The sequence below is a fragment of the Rhea americana genome, unplaced genomic scaffold (genome assembly GCF_003343005.1).
Source record: "Rhea americana isolate MKP2758 unplaced genomic scaffold, rheAme1 scaffold_122, whole genome shotgun sequence".
Taxonomy (NCBI): Eukaryota; Metazoa; Chordata; class Aves; order Rheiformes; family Rheidae; genus Rhea; species Rhea americana.
The window spans coordinates 792,387-812,009 of record NW_028185284.1 but is presented as its reverse complement, the minus strand read 5'-3'; the positions used below and the strand labels follow the sequence as shown (position 1 = coordinate 812,009).

At 34.4% G+C, this 19,623-nt stretch overlaps 1 protein-coding gene across 2 annotated transcripts in view; it reads right to left on the bottom strand.

The window, feature by feature from the left end:
* IDE (insulin degrading enzyme) overlaps nucleotides 1–19,623 on the bottom strand; it is a 68,072-nt gene that overhangs the window by 25,218 nt on the left and 23,231 nt on the right. Inside the window, exons 11-15 of one of the 2 annotated variants that reach the window (XM_085325721.1) lie at nucleotides 17,772–17,875; nucleotides 7,876–7,978; nucleotides 7,558–7,680; nucleotides 5,275–5,357; nucleotides 234–378 (exon numbers count right to left, since the gene is read on the bottom strand). In XM_085325721.1, coding sequence (XP_085181847.1) covers nucleotides 234–378; nucleotides 5,275–5,357; nucleotides 7,558–7,680; nucleotides 7,876–7,978; nucleotides 17,772–17,875 — 558 coding nt within the window. Of the gene's footprint in view, nucleotides 1–233; nucleotides 379–927; nucleotides 1,073–5,274; nucleotides 5,358–7,557; nucleotides 7,681–7,875; nucleotides 7,979–17,771; nucleotides 17,876–19,623 lie in introns of both variants that reach the window. The other variant, XM_085325720.1, reaches the window with a different exon arrangement.

Below are 19,623 nucleotides of genomic sequence, written 5' to 3'. Positions count from 1 at the left end.
TAAAAACGTGAATTACCATGCAATAATTGCACAGCACACACGTTCACAAGACCCTGCAATTTTAAACAAGTCATTCATTATTCATTAAAATACATCGTTTTGCTTTGCCTTTAATTCATGAGATATATGCAAGGAAAAAAAAAAAGATTTTTAGAAATGCAGAAGTCAAATGTTCTCTCCAAGCTCAACAACTCCCAAGCTCTCTCATTTCCTCCTGTTTGTTTCTTACTTACAAGTATTGCATTCATTCCTGATGCAATGCCATAGATCAAACCTGAGAGGCGTGCTGCATATGTATACTCTTTTAAATCATCCTTCAATAACCTGATAAACAGGTATGTCATGTTGCAATGGAGAGGATCAGCATAAATGTAGCGACTAACAAAAAGAAAAACAAAAGAAATGCTTTGATACCTCAAGCAGTGACAAAGTAATGGATGAAGAAACATGACTGAAGAGTATGTATATGCAGCCTCATGATCAGTAGTTCTTGGAAAGGAAAGTTGGAGCATACCATTTATTTAACAGCAATGAAAGGGGTTTTTCTTCCCTCCTCAGTCAAYGTTTTTAGTAGGTATCTGACAAACTGAAATAAAATCTAAGCTTGGATTAGGGCTTTTTTTTAAAAAAAAAAAATGGAGGAACAAATCTTGCAGCAAATTAATTTCATGAATGGTATAAAAAAGAAAGAAGAAATTTGCTTAATATGAATGGAAAGATTGTTGAAGACTTCGAACAAAATTCAACTTAAAATTCAAATTAAAGAAAGTATGGTTAATAATCAAGATCAAAAAGAATAACAGTCTTAGACCCACAATGGAAAAAGCCATTTTTTAAATAAAAATGCTTCCATCAAATCAATATAAAAATGTTGATGAGTGGAAGTAGTTTCAAGGCTCGAAGCTYTTCCTTGATTTGGGTACTTACATACATCCCATAGATGGTATTTTGGAGATCATAGTTCAAGCCAGCTAGTTCTGCTGCATATGCATACTCGTTGAGGGAGTCTTTGAGTAGTTCAAGGTACAAATAGGCCATGTTACAATGCAAGGGATCCACGTAAGCAAATGGGCTGGAAGAAAATGTTGAAAGTAAAATATGCAGTTTAAAATTATTTCTCAGTTTCTTTTGGCCTTTTAAGTTTGAAAGAAACRATATTTACTGCAAGTATGCTGATGGATCCCATTATGAAGGATTCCTATTTCAAAACCAAATATGAAGATAACCTGAAAATAATTGTTTAGCTTGCTTATGGCTGGGTGTTGCCTAAGTAGATTGAAGACTCCAGAGATATTCTTTTATTTATGCTGGGGGAAAAAAAAAAAAATCAAACCGTGTTATATTTACTTTGCTGCAAAAGTCAGAACACATGAAGTGTAAAATGAGCTAAATACACAATCATAAACATTATTTAATTGACTAAAATGAGCCTAGATACTAAACATTAGTAATTAGAAAACAAAGTAGTTGCTATTAAAAATTAAGAAATTAGCAATTTGTGGAATGAAAAATATGCAGTACACCCTAAGCTCAGCTCAGGAAAGAAGCTTGGCATGCCTATTTTCATATCCTGGTAATTTTGTGTGGTATCTTTTTAATGGCAACAACTATACTTACTCTACTATTTTGTTAGTATTATCAAATCACATCCAGTATCGCTGCAATCTCTCAAAAAGAGAAATGCAACTCAAAGACTCAAGCCATGTTTCAACATTATTGTTGTTAAACGTGTGTGTATCTTAASGATTTGTAGAGTCAAGACAACTTATTTCTATGACCAGATATTTATTTCTAAAGCTTCTGAAGCATATGTACATTTAAAATCAATTTCACAGAAACAATCAGCAGTTTCTAAAACAATTTGCTGTCAAGATACTGCTTACCATTCAAAAACATGCCATTTTCATTTTTTTCCCCCTTAAGCAACCACTAATGGTCACATTCAGAAACAAGCTACCATGTTAGATGTATTTAGGTTGATCTACCATGGTATTTTGTAGTGTATAYTAACATTAACATAGTAAAATTAAGACAGAGCACATCAATACATTTACACTGCTAGCTTAAAAATCCATTGCAAAGATATTTTCAAGAAAGTTCCTAGCAGTTTTCAATATGACTGTGACTTCCTCTTCCATTTAGATTAAGCAAAGGAAGCAATAAAACATTTTCTGTTAAAGAAGCAAAGCCTGCTAGTCTGAATCTTTGCCCAGGAAATGCTGTCTTACTACTACTGTGATGTTACTCTGGGCTTGGGCTTGTATTCAAATATGTATTGACTTAAGCAAACAGAGCAGTAGAAATGTAAGATTCTGTTATTTACAGCTCTCTACAATGAACATTTCCCAAAACTGAACAATTTTAGCATGCCCAATGATGCAAGTTCAATTAATACTTAATTTGTTAATTAACACTGAATTCAAAGCAAGATGTAGGTCAATCCTACGTTATTTTAAATCTCCCTCCAAACTCACTAAATTCTTTTTGATTTTGACACCAGAATAGAGCCTTAATCTTTCTGAGTGATTACAACATCTGTATCCATTATAAACTCTGTGCACTCATTTAGCTGGGACAGGTCACCAGAGAATTTTGCAAATACAGACAACTACTAAATCATTTTGCAGTTGCTGAGTGAAAATAACAGMAAATTATTACAACACTGTTCTGGGAGTCATCGCCTATTCCTGACAACTTTGTAAATAAATGCTTACTTCTTATCTACTTTTTTTTTTTAACTAAATTTGAGGAAGCAGAACAAGTCAATCACTGATAGTATCTTTGAAAAATCTTAGTCTAATCTCCTCCCCCCTTCAGAGTCATAAATTACATTGCTGACTCAACAGTTAAGCGTAGATATTTGGACTACCTTATCAGCTGCTATTTTAATCAAAGGCACTCAGTTGCTTAAAAAGTTTCTTAAACACACATTCAGATAAAAATAATTCGCATTGTGTTTAAACATTCATCTCTCTAAACCCCTGAGGAATTTGAAGTGCAGAGTTACCTTCAGAAAGTTTTTAAAATACACATTGAATTATTTTACTTCCTTTTAAAAAAAGGATACTTGCTAAGTTCTTAAGTCATAATTCATACAGAAGCAAATGCTTTTTATCATCCTATAAGCCAGATGGTAAATCTCACATCAGAGGTGTTTAATGCTTATTAATACAAGTCTCACACCATGGCAACGTAATAGGGTTTCCATGTTTGAGGGAGAGTATTTCATATCCCTCAACTTCACCTCAATTCATCTACATAGCAGGTGCTGCTAGAATCTCTGGATCTTCTTCCAAAGATTCACGACGGTTAGGGCTGCAGGCAGCAGAAATCCTCCTGCTTTTTTCTAGCTTATTGAAGCAGCTCGTAGTGTGAACGAATTCTTGAGAAGCTCATTCTAGATCAGAAGATGATGGCTAAAACTTCTCAAGAAGTTATTAAGAAGTTATCAAGAAGTTATTAAGACGGGATTATTCACAAGTATCCTGAATAGAAAAGACATCTGGAAATCTACTCAAAAAAAAAAAAAAAAAAAAAAAAAAAAAAAAAAAAAAAAAAAAAAAAAAAAAAAAAAAAAAAGGAAAAAAAAAGGCCCAAGGAAGCCATTTCTCATTAGGAAACACTATACACATTTTATCTTTTCCTCTGATGACAATCAGTATGACTGTTTTCAGGAGAGAGAGAGATTAACTAAGAATCCACTTAAAATATCAAAAACTGACAAACCTGCTTACCACTTCTTTTGGAGATGATGTAGCCAATACCCYTTAAAAAGGAAAAAACCCTCCCAAATCCCAAAACCAAAACCAGTTTTCCACCTACAATCATTCCAAGGAGTAAAGAGGCAAATCATTGCATTACATCAGCCAGCAAATCTCAAGCAGTCATAGCTCCTCAGATGGACTCCTTGAGAAGAGGGTACAAACCTAACTAGGAAAGGCTATCACCATATTGTGCATATATGCATATATTTATACCTTTGTGTGCTCTACATAAAATGTACTATTATTTTTTATTCTTTCATAAACAAGTTCAGAGATTGTATCTCTCATAGTTCACTCTGATATTTAAAATATTTGTACATCATAAAAGTAGTCTCAATCAACAAAATTCTATGTAGGATTTTGGCAAACACAATAGAGTGGAAATCCATTGCACCCGATAAAAACGAAGAATTGCAATTCTATCTCTCTATATAAATGACAGGTAGTTATCACTTTGCTCTTCCATCTCCTGACACATGAAAGCTGAAACAGTTGTAGTGTTTGTCCTGTGGTTTCAAAATGGAAAGAAGAAATGTCTAGGCAATCTGTTTTTCCCAGCGGTCAACACTAATACCAAGTTCTGATTTTGAGTCAAGAGGATAACCTAAACAGCAGCCATAAAATAAGATCTCTCAGACATAGTGTTTAGCACATTATATTTAAAATATTTTCAGATAGGCAAGTACTCTTCGTCTTCTCCTGACTCTACACTCTGTGCCCAAGCTTTAAGCCAGTTATTACAGGGGACTTAACACACTATTTTCTTCTGAGCTTACTGTTCTCTCCGTTACTGTCTTGAGCATTTTGCATTGCTATTTCACACTATTTCTGAAAGTGTTACAACGTTATTTTTTATTACAAGAATGGCAAACATATTACTAGCAAACATATGTTAAAATGCTGAGCTTCTCCCTCCATTTTCCAGAAAGCCCTAAAAGTCTACCAAGATCACCTAGAAAAATTTTTTATGTGATAACACAAAAGGGACTCAACAGCATTACCTATAGGATACACGTCTGTCAGAGTCCAAAAAATAGCTTTTCCAGCAAAATCACTAATACATTTAATTAGTACAAAGGAGGGGAGCTTCTGAAACTATTTTCACCTTCCGTAGTTCATCATATAAATTACTTCAAACTAAGGGCAGCAGCAGNAAAAAAAAAAAAAAAAAAAAAAAAAAAAAAAAAAAAAAAAAAAAAAAAAAAAAAAAAAAAAGCTACAAATTACAAATACTCCAGAGGAAGGACAGCAAATAAAGCATAAAAGAAAAAAAATTAATAAGCTTTTTATGTTGATATAGACGACCACTACCAACTGCTTTCTGTTCAACAACTGCATAATTCGTATCAGCCTTCCTGCTATCTGTATTTTATTGCACATTTCCAAGCAATGATAATCATTTTAAAGCCTCAATACATGCAATGAAGTTTTTGCCACATAAATGCAGATTCCCATCAAACAAGAAACTTTTGGAGCACAATTTGTGTGATATACTTAACATATTGCATACCTGAAAAACTCAAAGTTGAGACAAGCTTTTGGCAAAAAAAATTTGTCATCTTGCTTGAACCATAGTTTGCTCATAGCAGTGTCCTGTGTCAAGAAAAGAGGGTTTTTTTATTAAATAACCTAACTTCTAATTGTAATACGTTTGATCACACTATTTTTAAAAAACTTCACTTATTTACTTCTAATCTCAGTTTAATTATGTTCCCTCAAATTCACATTTTTGCTTATACATTTGTGTACACATCCATCAAACCTTAATGCGACTGTCTTCTCATTATTCATATTCTTCTAATGTATTACTCATATTAGTTATATGTCATCTTAACAAGCAGTTAAATGGCTGCAGCTGTGTGAATGAGCACATGATCAACATGGGAATAACTTCTCTAGAGCAGGAATGGACAAAGATAACTATAAAGCTAGCTTCAAGGAAATTCTTGTTATTGCTGGCATTAAAGGATGTAATCACCTCACAAGGAGGTGATTACAATACCAACACAGCTATATATTTTAGACTAAGAATATCATTTCTTATAATTGTTATTAAAAATGATGAATAGATATTATGCTGTTTTAAAATAACATTGATAATAAAAACCCACATATATCTAGAAAAAAGTAATGAAACTAGTTGAAAATCAGTTAAAAGATCCATCATCAAAGTTTTTTCAAATAATCTCTCAGTTCAGGAAAGACTCTAAACAACCTCCCCTGTTCCTTTTTCTCCCACARAAACTGAAATAGATACTCTTCCCCTGTTCCAACACTAGTAATTCATCTCTATTGCCATTTTTTAAAAAATGGCAATAAAGAGATAACTTTTATGCAAAAACGTTTCTCACATTTTTGAGCAGATGTTCTTTGATTCTCAAGGATCTAGAATTACGTTTTCCTCCTCCTTTTTACATAAAAGGACCAAGTCCTGCCCCTTATGGCACACCTTTCCCTATACGATACTCTATTTATACTAAAAAGCCAAATTAAAGCTTCTCTTTGTGACACCAGATTTTGTTTTTATTATTATTATTATTACTAAATTGCTASTATATAGTTTAGAACACCTCTTCTTGCACTAGGGACAGAATGATAAACAGTAGAGCCTGCCCCTAGTGCTGGGAACCTAATCCGGAGATCTCCAGTGCACAGYAGCAATTTGGCGCTCAGGCCGAAGCTCACCCCCTAACTGCCCTCTGTTCTGAAGGCTTTCCAGGGCACGACTGTGCCATTACAGCAGAGCTGACCTAGTGACAAGATGCCTGTGCAAAGGGCCATCCTGCTCCTGCATCCAYGTTCCTGTCCCTTCCCTAACAGTGGTGTCTCCCACAACACTGGTCCAGTCCATAGAGAGCTCACTTAGGCACAGGACCCAGCAGAAAAATCGTATTTTTTTAAAAGTTTAGTTTCTGCTCGTTGCTACGGGGTCAGACAAATGCCAGGGCCATCAAAAGGAAAAGGGTACAGACGTAGAGCTGGGAAGAAGATAGATGGTGGCAGAAGAGATAATGTCTATYTCATAGAGTGAGAAGATTAAAACATCTCCCTCAAAAAATATATTTAAAAGGAAAAACTATAGCCAAATACACTTCCAAAGCAACTATATCTTCAGCCAAGCTTTAATGTGGATCAGTTGTGTAGTTGCTACAGAGACACTAAAGGACCTCCAAGTTTCTGTAGCAAACAGTGCTACTTACTAGAGCTGTAATATTTMTCCCTGCTGAGGCTTAGGGCCTCAGTTCAGGACAAACATGTACTCTACRTTCTCCTCTGTTAATAATATTGCTCCAAGCAGATGCTTAAAGTGCCCCATGCAGAACAGATGTGATCTTCTGAAGGATGTGTTTGCACACTAAAATAGACATAGATTAATCCGGTGTACAAAAAGTATTTTGGAATTAATTTATTATTCAAGCAGAAGTAAAACACAGAATGGCAGGAAACTTTCCCCATCCATCCCCCAGCTAAGCCCAGAACAGAAATGAGCATTATCAGACAACTACATTTTATCAATTATTTACACACTTTTAGAGGGTCAGGAAGAGCAGGAGTGATTTGTAGAATCATTTTCATAGGAATCCAAATAATCATAGACCAAAGGTCAGCAAAAATGGACTTTCTGCTGTCTTCCTAATGATACCCAAGTGTTTTGCTCTTCCGGTTTAAGAAAGAAGTTTCACAATTTACACTTGGGAATAAGAAATTACCTCTATATTAAAAACATACAAAGGAGTAACTGCTAAATTCCCAGAAGGTTAGCTAGCAAACAGAACAAATATGGATAACTTACTTTGACAAGGGCTGGGTATTGTGTTGCATCTTTTTCCAATGGCAAAATCTCAAAGTTAGTAGGAATGAACTCATTTTTCATCGGAAGCTTGAATTTCCCATTCAGGTCAGCATTTTGCCATTTCTAGATAAATAGGGGAAATAACAAGGGTAAATGGAATTTTTGCTTAATTAACCTAATTATTCTTTTATGTTGTAACAGGTAATACAAAATGTGTTGCAACAGCTTACATGCAAGTGATAGATAATAGAATTAAGTAAGAGTTTACCACTGACTTTCACTTGAGAATATTGAAAATATATAAGTGCTTTAACATGCCTTAATGACTTCATCAGAAATTGTTTCTTGCTTGTATTGTGTTCCATACCAATCTTCTGTTCGATCAGTTTTTCCTTCAAAAGACTTAGAAACTATTGCAACTCTGAAAACAAAGAGACAAAGCACGTTGGTATCAATGTGCTTCACAAAAGACTGTGCAAAAACATCGAGAGCGTTGTTTCTGTTCCATCACCAGAAGGCATTTATTTCCGAAAACCTAAATGGCCTCTGAGGTGCTGACAATTATAGAGTACATTTAGATAGCAAAAGCATGTATATTGAACTACCAACTGAAGTTAAGCATGAAATCAGACTATTATCATAATTTAATTCTACTATTTTAGTAWAATGTTAAGAGTTTGGGGTTATGTACAACTGGTAATGCAATTTCCTACTTCTTAGACTTTATCCTTGTCTTAGAAAACACAGAAAGCATCCTGAAGACCTTCTACAAAATTACTGAAGGGACTAACATTTTTCATACCACCTATATCAAAACTCAGATAAGTGAAAATACTGACTATATAATCTTCTTCTATTGCAAGGAATTTTATTCCAGACCTAGGGATTTAGATTATATTACTGCAATTTCACTTTTCTATTCATAATCTGGTTATTAGTAAGCAATCTTTTTCATTTTGGGTCATTCTCATTTTGGATTGACATCTGGGGCAGGGTTGGAGGAGGGGAAGTTAGTACATTTTAGTCAATACAACAGAATTACATTCAATTAGAAACCTACAGWACACAGCTGAAGAGGAGGGAAATCTGTCATACAGAAAATCACAAATTCATAGATTTTTTTTCAGTAGTTTTCACAACAGGTATTAGGAAAACTCCTTTAATTCTGCTTTACAGCCTACCACACGTAGGAATATTAAACAGAAATAATGAACTAGCTTTAGAAGTACATAAATGCTTACAAGAATTCTAAAGTGGTCAAATAAGGTCAGGCAGTTACCTCCTACACACATTTAACAATCCATAGATATTTAATAGCACAATATTGAACTGTATCAAATCTTGTGCAGATGGCTAAAATGCATATTGAAACATCTAAATATACGCAATATAAGTGTTCTTTTACAYCACAGTATCGTCAGGCTAGTAACACTCCAGCATTTCTAATGCTAACAGCAAAGTGGTGTTGAAATTAAAATGTGCATATGGATACTACAGTACTTTACAACTATATTATTGCAGCATACCCTCTGGACGAATTTTGCAGAATAGAAAAGTTTAAATACATAGACTATTAATWATCTAAATGATTACATCCTCATCCCTCCTTTTTCTTATTTACACATCACATAAACGAATWATTTATTCAAGAAAGTTGAAAAAAYAGAGGATTCTACTGTATCTAGAACTAGAATCTCCTATTATCAAGATTTTCAAATCACCGTAATTTAATCTGTGCTTTGCAGCTCAAGCAGCAGGACAGTGGGGTAAAAGATCCCTCGACATCAGCTACCATTGGATACAGTAACATAAACAAGAAATTTACCCAAAGATTACATAGGATTGTAAAGTCACCTTCTCCAGCATTAGATTAAAAATATTGAAGCAGGATTTGTAGCACAGACTATCTGATTTTGAGACAGTGTTTTAAATCACACACACTAAAGAGCAGTAATCAAATCTCATGTTTAAGAGATACAGATGATTGCCTCCAGGTTCACGAAAGGAGCTATTTTTACTCTCCACCTTTGAAAGTAGTACATGATTAGCATGAATGCATGTGCACGCGCCCCMACCCCTTCCTCTTCTTCAACAGCTATGCAGTATCTAAACCAAAATGAGAATATTCATCTTTAAGAGACATATATTTGATCTCTCATTGCAAATGACAAGAGATGATCTAACATTTTTATTGTGACCACATCAAGTGTTTTTATATGTCTGCAGGTTATAACCATTTTTTTTTTTTTAAATTTTTTTTTTAAACACAAAAAGGACCGATACTACATAAACATTCAAAGACCTAAGTATTTTAATCTTGGAAAACATTTGTTCTTGCAACACAGCAGACAGCAGCTCAGTCAACACAGTGAACTCTATTAGATTGTTGTTTACATAAAAATGAGCCATAGGAATATTCTACTATGTTTTGCATTTTAACTTGGACAGCTGGTGAGCAGAAGCTCTACTATTTACAAATGAAGTTGCTAAGAGACTATAAAAACCACAAAGTCTATTAGAATTTTAGAGAAATCTACTAGGCCTTCTTCCTCCCCTTTATTTTTTCGTAAATGTTAGTTAGCCTAAGATTAGCCTCGTAAAATCCCAATAATCATGGAGTCTGAGCAACAAGACAAAGATGTTTTACTCCATAACACACAGAGGTCTGTCATTATCCCTTCCATCTTTCTCCCACTGCAGGCATTGATGCCCAAAGCAGCAGTGGCAATCCAAGCATCCATACATTTGCTATAGGAACACGCCAGCCTGGAAGAGCTAAAAATAATTCTGCCTGCTCAACGTACAGAAAATGAAGTTGTGGAAATTTGCATTGCAGTTCTGTTTGTAATTCTACTTTAAGGGATCCCCCTGCCTGCCCTAACACCAAGTCACCACTGGAATAATTTATTGTATTTTGTACTCTCAGAACAACACTCATTACCAGGTGCAACAAACCAAAAAGCATTTCAYCTGCCTGAGACTTGCAAACAAAGACAACAGACAACCACCAAGAGCAACAAACAGCAGAACAGGAAAAGAAGTGGGGAAAAATGAGCACCACAAGTAGAAATACAATGTTTTGCAGTTATTTAAATGTGTCATGTTGCATCTTTAAAGTTATCAATTGTGTAACATTACTTTTGCTTTTCACTGCTRTGTTGTGCTATATAAAACTACGAATATCCACACAGCTACATTCAGAGTTGAAATGCACTGGAAAAGTAAGATAGGAGCTGCTTATAGGACATTTAAATGCAAGCAGTGCAATTAGGCTTCTCAACCATTTATAAAAAGAGAGCACAGCTGGAATTATAAATGCAATTTACTTCTACATATACATTCTCGTATATGAAGACTATGCTAGTCCGYAGTTACACAGTCATATTCAATTTTCAAAAACAAGCACAAATTATATAATGTGATAAATAGTTACTAGATACCATCTCACTTTTYACTCTCCTGAAATGTAAAATGGAGTCAAGCAGTAGATCCACAGAATAACGTTACTTGGGAAGAGAATAAATTTGCTTTAAAATAAATGTATTTCCAGGTAAGACTATCAACCATTACATTCCASATCTACATAATAAATAAAACTAGGTTTAAAAAACGGTAAAAAATAATATACTTGAGACCGTAATATTTGTGATGTTAGTAACAGACAGGTCAAAGAACGCTCGCTRTTTTAGGAGCTAACAAACTTTGCCTTCCATATTATGATATTCTCAAATAAGCAATGGAAGAAATTATAGGTGTCTTGTTCAAAATGCATAAAAACGTCATGACAGTGACAAAACGAACTCAAAAACCTAGGTTTGTTCATAACTTCAACAACAACAACAACAACACCCCAGTAAAGCTGATGAGAGGCAATACAGCCTGTCAAAAGCCACTTCTACAAAATCTCATTGCAAAATGCACCRAAAGAAAGAAAGAAAAACCACACACGGAGAAATGTAGCCGGAGCGCACCATGCCAGTGATCCTGCACTAGCACTTAGTAAAATCACTGGGTCTCTACAAATACAACAGACTGGGACAAGAAACAAATGAACAAATTGTGATTTTCAAAACATTTATTAAATACAATGTAATAAAAGAGATAAGCTCATATACTGTATTTGGAAAGTTTCTTGCCAGGGATGGACACCAGCAACTGCACAGCAATCACCATTTGCTCAGTATCTCTGAAATTCAGGTCTCTAGAAGTTTCTGTATGAACATTTTTGTCCTTCATTGTATTTTCCTTCCAACCAGGATACTACTACGGCTGCACTTCAGGTATCAAGAAAGAGGGGGAAAAAGAATCCATTAACTATCCAGAAAAARTCTTCTTTAGTTGCTCAATCTGATGAGTCACTAACTTCTCAAATTTTAATAGCATTTATTCTGCAGATGATAAGAAAAAAGTGTGTTGGAAATAATGGCAAAATTACTTTTTTTCAGCTGAAATTGCAGCACATGCCAAGTCTTTTCCCCTATCTCTGCAGATGGTTGGCAAAACCCAATGCAGTTTAAACAAGTAAAAAAGATGCTCGCATCTTAAGGAGGTTTCTCTCTTAGGGAAATTAAGCTACTAAATACAACAAGTAGTATGCGGGGGCAGGAAGGAAGGGGAGGCAATATAAAAACTTCCTGTTACAGTTCAGTCAAACAGAAGAGCATATGGATACTTGCTACCATCTGTGAGTATGGATGTTTTTCCACACTCTTTTTAAAGAAAATTTGCTATGAAAATAACATAGTTGAACTAAACTTTTTTAAAAGACACTGAACAATAGTCTTTTAACAGTGAATATAGCTATGCCAATATAGATAAGCCAAGAAAAGTCCTTAATTAAGGCGAATTTCAATAGTGTTAGAAAAAGGAAATGATACAAAATAAAACCACTGCAGAAAATAGTATTTCATACTGAGGGAAACTACATCACTGAATGCCACAATTTATGGAAGGCACAGAAGAAAGAAAATAAACCCAGGTAAAAGTTAGGGCATTAACTCTGGACCTATATTCAATTTTCTTGTCTGTTATATGCTCTTGGACATATACTGCGAATATTATTTAGGCCTCGATTTATGTCTTGGCAAGTAGCTTCCATTGAAATCAGCACTGCAGGAATGTCAATGGGAGCAAGGCCCCTAAATACGGCTGTCAATACATATCATTTTCTATCCATAAAACAGAACTTCCCTAMTTGACAGTAGGCAAAATAAATATAGTAAGGATTGGTCATCTAATTTAAAAAAAATGCACAACAAAAATTTTCTTCTGCCCATCATAACACAACATCTTCCAGTGTAACTTATACAATATCGGTGATCATGGATAATGTATAATTCTTCCATTAAAAAAGGAGAACAGAAAGGTAAACATCAGCATAGATATCAGTGAAATGGCTGATAACCAAATGTATATAGATTGATTAAAACACACATCCATAGTTTTTTTTTATTTGTACGCACAATTTGCTCAAATGAAGTAGTAGTAGTAAATAGGCTACTGAATTGATAGCTTACTACATTCGCGTAGATAGAGATAATCAAAAAATGAAAAACATAAGGAGATCCTTTTATTAGCATCTATAATCTCACCTCGCATTCTTTTATGAGAGCAGTATCAGCTTCCTAAAAATGTAAATTCACAGTGGCTTCCTTGAAATTTTGTAATGTATTATGAAATCATTTTCAGTAATATTTAACTGAGCTTTTTTTCTTCCAAGAGGCTTTATCTTGTCAGTAATTTAAAATAAAAGGATTACTACAAAGTGATGCTTTTGTTGTATTTTACTACATTTTAAAAGCATCTTAAAATGCGAGCAGATTTTTCACCTTGTATTTACCTAAGATGCTTACCTAAGCATCTTAGGTAAATACAAGGTGAAAGATCTGCTAGTTATTTTCATTATACTCTTTATTTCTAAAGATAATAGTTTGAAACATGCCTAAGAGGAGTATATCAGTATATACAAGTTGATATTTTGCTTCAGTTACATGAACAGGAAAATCTAATTAGTTCAAAACTCCAGGCAGTTGATTGCCTGAGAACAAGCATTTAATTTCAATTAAAAGGACTTACACTTTTACCTCCAAGAAAAATCACCTTGTAATATTACTAAGCTACATATAATAATAATTATTATTAAAATATAACACACATAAATAACAACTAAGCTACATAAAAGCTGAGTATTTTATGCTGAAAATTATATCACTTAGATATGCAGGAAAAAGCAACAGGACACTTAGGAATCTTAAAATTTATTTAATGTTTTGGGCTAAGAGGCATTCTACACCTTTTCGAGGTTCTGGTGTCAACTCATGCCAAATTAGCTTGAAGCTGTGGTTTCAGAAAAGACAAATAGTCCAACACAAATGYTAGTCTGAACACAAAAAAAGCTAAGATAGGAATGTACAGTTGTCATGGTAACACTGTTTTAGTTCACATATAACAAAATATATTTATCCTTACTGAAACCATCTACCAGTCAAATTCAAGTATAAAGTTTGCCTGCTGCTGTATTATTGCTGCCTTCCTGCTGACATTGTTAGGTCCATGTTAGAATATCACTGCTTTGTTGAATTCTGCTGTTCAAATTGGGTTTGTCCAGTTTTTGGTCTCTCTCTAGTTTGTACATGTTTATATTTTAGCCTTGACAGAATAACTGCAAGTGTTTAAGCTTCTATTTACTACCTTTAAACTCTTCTAAAATTTCTGCAACCAAAAGAATATATACATCACCTATTTAACCATACAGAAACCAAAGAGGCCATAAATATAGATTAGGTTCCAATTTTTAAAGTTCCTTACCTCCCAACATTTAGTTTAATTCRAATGTCTAAAATTGTATCACTATTATCATCTATTTCTTAAAGCAGGTAAAATGAAGAGACWACGTGGTTGTAAAACCAAGAAACAATGCGGATAGTCCTCAGGGAAGGCTAATAAAACATCCTCCTTTCAGCATCCAAAGAGAAAACAGTAGCAAACACGAAGCAAGCAGAAYGAGACCCAAGCTATGGGAAGCCAGGGACTGCATAGCGACCCYGAGAGACACGAGTCACTGGATGACCACCTCTTTCTCAGCACAGGCTTTCTTGACCCGGTCAGTATGTCGTCTCTCATCCATTAAGAAAATGTACCRATGTTCAATTTCAAAAAGAACCACAGATTTCTAAGGTGGGCGGACCAGGAACATCCAGATTACTTTTCTTACAGTTTCCTTATTTCTGATACATCTCTCTAGTCTGCTGTGGCTAGYATCCATTTTAAAGATGAAATTCCAAACCTTTTTTAGATATATTTTTAAATCTCTCTAATAGCAAATAGTCCTCTTTTTCATCTTGCTCTTTTCTTGCTTTTCTTTTTTTGAAATATAGAGGACATAAAACGATGCAGTATTGGAACTGCAAGTGCAAGCAAGGGCTTATATTAACAAAAAGAAGACTGCTGTAAAAGTTATGTTCACCCCACACATGACAAAAGTCAAAACTTGCAAAGCACACCACTTAACACTCCAAATTCTTATAAAAAACTGTTACCACTATTATTCTTCAGACCACATGCTACAAATTTAAATTTTCTGCCTCCACCTAGGCTCTCTAGGCTAGGTTATCTCACTGATAACGCTTGAACAATGTTGGTTTTGGCTATTTGATGCTGGAGCACTGTCAGCTGGACGAAGCGACAAAGGCTGGCTTAACCCGTGACAGCAGTAACAAAGAAAACTGATGAGTGCTCTGTGGTGTCCAGCAGCATCTGCATTTCACGCGCGACAAACTCAAAGTGCCTAACAATTTATTTAACTCCCCATGCCAATTTTTTGAAGTGTCAGCAAGTAGATACCTATACCTTGGTAGTTCTCTGGCAGATAGCATAAAGACCCAATTACATTAGAGAAGGTATTCCTTAAGGAAATATTTCTGTTTTCTAAAAATTCTAACAGTCACATTTTAAAGCTATTATTAACATCAAATGCAATTCAGCACCTGTAGCTTGTTTACTAAATCAGTATTAAAAAAACGGTTTATCTACTGCTTCCAAACTACTCTAAAATCAGTTCAAGGTTCAAATCCATTTGGAACTTCTGATTAAGCTTTCTTAAGGAAATTAGTAACTACATATTTTCTCTTTTAATTACTAACAACAGTCTTCAGATTAAAGTAAGCTCTCATATCAAATTTCAGAACTTGGGCAGTAGATCAATGTGGAAATATATTCAAAACAGAAGTATTTAATATAATAGAAAAAAGAACCTGGAAATTCTTGGTACTGCTTGTTCAAAATATGTTCTCTCCAAACATTCAGGCTTCAGTTGCAGTATCCCACACACATTACACATAGATACACACCCACACACGAAGATATAGGCCCTTCTTTAAAGGGCATTAATTACTATGGCAACTACAGTCACTGACATACGCAGTTTCATTTATTTTACCATTACTAGTATACCCCTATAAACCCCACGACATTTGCAAATGGAGATCATAATCCAGTTTTATTTTAATGTATCCAATTATGATGCAGTTTAAGCTAAATGGAAACACAAAAGGAGATTTTGTCACACAGACAAATACAATGAAGATTCATGCCCAAATTTTTTGGTCTTCAATGTAACTTCACAAGGCTGAAATATATACACTACAAAAATAGATGAATGCATGCCTCACGGTCCATCTGCATGGTATTGTCTATATCAAGCACTGTAAAGATTCCAGTGTGGAATACACTCATAAACAGACAAAAATGTATTATTTTTCTACCATCTACCTGGCTTCCAAAACACTTTGATAAACAGGTGTTCAAACATGTTAAGAATAATATGCAGAAACATAAAAAACAACTCATTTCTATGTTTTTGTACATTTTAGCAATACTTCTGCACTATTTGGATTTAATATTATAATTGCCACAATAGACACACAAAAGCTATATTAAAATAATTAAAATGCAAAAAAAAATTAAGTTCCAAAGTATTAGAATAACCGTTGCTCATGCAACCTTGATTTGCTCTCTCCTCTTCTTGTAACTAGACTGTATCGTATTATACACACACATATACATGTATGCATACATACATATGCACAAGTTTACATTTCAAGGTTAATTTTCAGTCCTACCGAAACTCTGCCCTATTCAGAGCACAGAACATACAATTAAAGAAGCACTTTTTGATTTTATTTATTTGATTTTATCATCGCTTCCCCACAGCTACCAGTATCCTTCCTTAAATTACCCCTACTATCTCCTTCACCAGCTCTGTTCCAGGCTCTTCATTCTCTTCATTCATCCTTTGCCCCAGCCCTTCCTCCTCCTCAGTTAATACTCTCCTTGCTGGCTTGCCCCAGTTTTCTTCTCTCTGACTTCCAGATTCCTTCACTTGCATATCTTAATCTCAGCAGACTATTTGTTTTAGTGCACTCATTTCCCTCATCCTGGTCAGAATACTGTTCCTTACATATTCAAAAAGATAATAGATATATTTGTTCTTTAGGATATATTTGTTCTTAGGAACAATATTCTGACCAGATATATTCRTTCTTTTCTACTTAGGTGACAACTGAGGATCCTCAAAAGCACAGGGGAGTGATGCTACCTCTTTTCCTTTCAACACCTGGTCTGCTTCCAGGGCTACTGAGCCCTGAAACCTGTACTGCAGCATACTCCGTGAGGAATGCACATGCAGAGTTTGGTCACACTTGCATCAAAGAGACGCTCTGGAAGCCTGGGAGATTTCAGTAGATAAAAACACAGACATTTTTACTCACATAAACTGTTATTTTTCAGGAGTTCTGCTGATCTGCACAGATTTTGATAGTTTTCCATAGGGAAAATAAAATAAATACACTGGATGAAAGTCATCCTCTAAACACATTTTCAAACCTAGCACCAAATTATGAGCATTCAAGCATTTCATTTAATATATCCCAAGGATTTAAGCAAAGTAGGACAACTTTCAGTAGGCTTTTTCTCAGTTACAGTTGAACTGTTCTGAGTAAACATTTTCTTAAAAAGAAATTCAGTCTGAGGAAGACATCCTACATAAAAAGTTTCAGTCTGAACAGGAAAAGTTGCATGCCCTTGCAAATAGAGCTCTTTTTCAGTAATGTTTACTTTGAATCTGTAAAAGATACCTAAAAATTGGTACTCCTGTTAGTTCTTCTGCTTTCTTATAGAATTTGGGTTAAAATACAAGTTACTGCAATCCAACTTACCGAACATTTTCTGGTCTCAGTTTATCTAGTACCATCTCTATTAAATCAGGCCTGAATTCTTCAAGCAAATATTCAGCAGCCAATACTTCTTCTATAGGATAATACTAAAATACAAAATGCAGAAATATATAGATGAATTAAATAACAGCAAGAACTAAACAGGAAAAAACTACTGAACTAAACAAGATGAAGTAGTACTCTGATTACACAGACTATACTTCTCTAATTTTTGGTACTTTTATACATTAGCATTCTTTTATCTTGAAGCATTGCATGTTTCCATATAAAAAGTCATACACCTCTAAATACTGTTTCACAGTAACAGAAGTAAAAATAACTTGTTAAATGCTGACCCCTGGAGGACATTTTTAAAGATAAAAGAATGCCAAGTAATCACCACAGTGCCTCTGGGGGAACAGAAACCAAACAGGACAAAATACCCTCTTTATATATATATATATATACACACACATATGTAATACATATATACATACATATATCTTTATAAAGAGGGTATATGTATGTATATATGTATTATATATGTGTGTATATATATATAAAGATTCACTAAAAATTCAATCTCTTTTACAGCATTTTAAAGCAAAATACACTTCACTTATGTAAAAGCATAAAATAAATTCAGACAATTCTAACATATTTAGGGCTTCAATTGTAAAAATCTCTAAGATTTTCTAGCAAATCTTCAACGTATGCACATAGGGTAGAGGCTTTTGGGTAGAAGCTGCAAAGAGCCATGCTGGAATTAAGATTTAAGGTAGRAAAGAGAGTTCTCTAAGGGATTTCACCAAATCACGTCAACTGCATATTTTCTTCATCACCAGCATACACCAATTACAAAAACTGCTTATAAGAACTGTTAATGGAGAACCCAACTACTGATTTCTTGCCTCCCAAAACAGGTGTTCCCAATGTCTCACTGTGCCAGGAAGCCCTGGACTGTCTTTGCTGCTTTCCTTTGAAATGCTTCGTGCCTCTTATTTTTCATGTACTTTTACCTGTGAGACCCCCAAACAGTACGTTTCATCAAATTGGAAGAACATGGATGTTGAGTTATGCCTCATCTCTAGAACAGTAGTCAAATTATAATATGTCAAATCAGATTTAACTTCAAATACCTAGAACGCACTTATTTTCTATCCAGTTACATTTATCATTCTATTGTACTCTCCTACAGCAACTGTTATTTCTAGGAACATGTTCTCCCATGCACTTGGAGAGGTGCTTGGATTATTTAAAAACAGTTAYGTGTATACAAAGGTGTCAAAGAGCTAGTTACAATATATCTGAAAAAAATACAATSAAATTTTAAGACAAGGTAGCTGGCAATTTAAGGGAAAGTCAATTAGAATTTGTCTGAAAATGATTAGTATGATTTTGGAGACCCTTTTATATGAAGGGAAAATACTAGGTAGCCTAAGCATAGGGTACAAGCAGTATGCCATACAGCTGCACTTTTTTAACCAAATTTTTATAAAGGGGCTCCTTGAATTATAGATGTTATACATAAAGCTTCAATGGAAATTCCAGAAGACACAGTAGCCGACAAAGCAGTTTTGGAAAGGAGAAAGAGAAAAGACGTGACAAAGGACAATAAATCAAACCTATGTTACAAAAAGAAATCAAATGTGAACACTAAAGATCTGTCAAATAGATCAGACAAGAACAGAATTTGAAAAGTCTAGTCTGAAAGATTCACAGTACACCAAAGAACGCTCGCTTAACTACGTTCTACACATAAAAGGCTAAGCAGACTAGGCAATCTGAAGGGGAGCTTTTAAGAAATCTATGTGTTTCTAATCTGATTTAAGCAACACTGAAATAACCATATGAA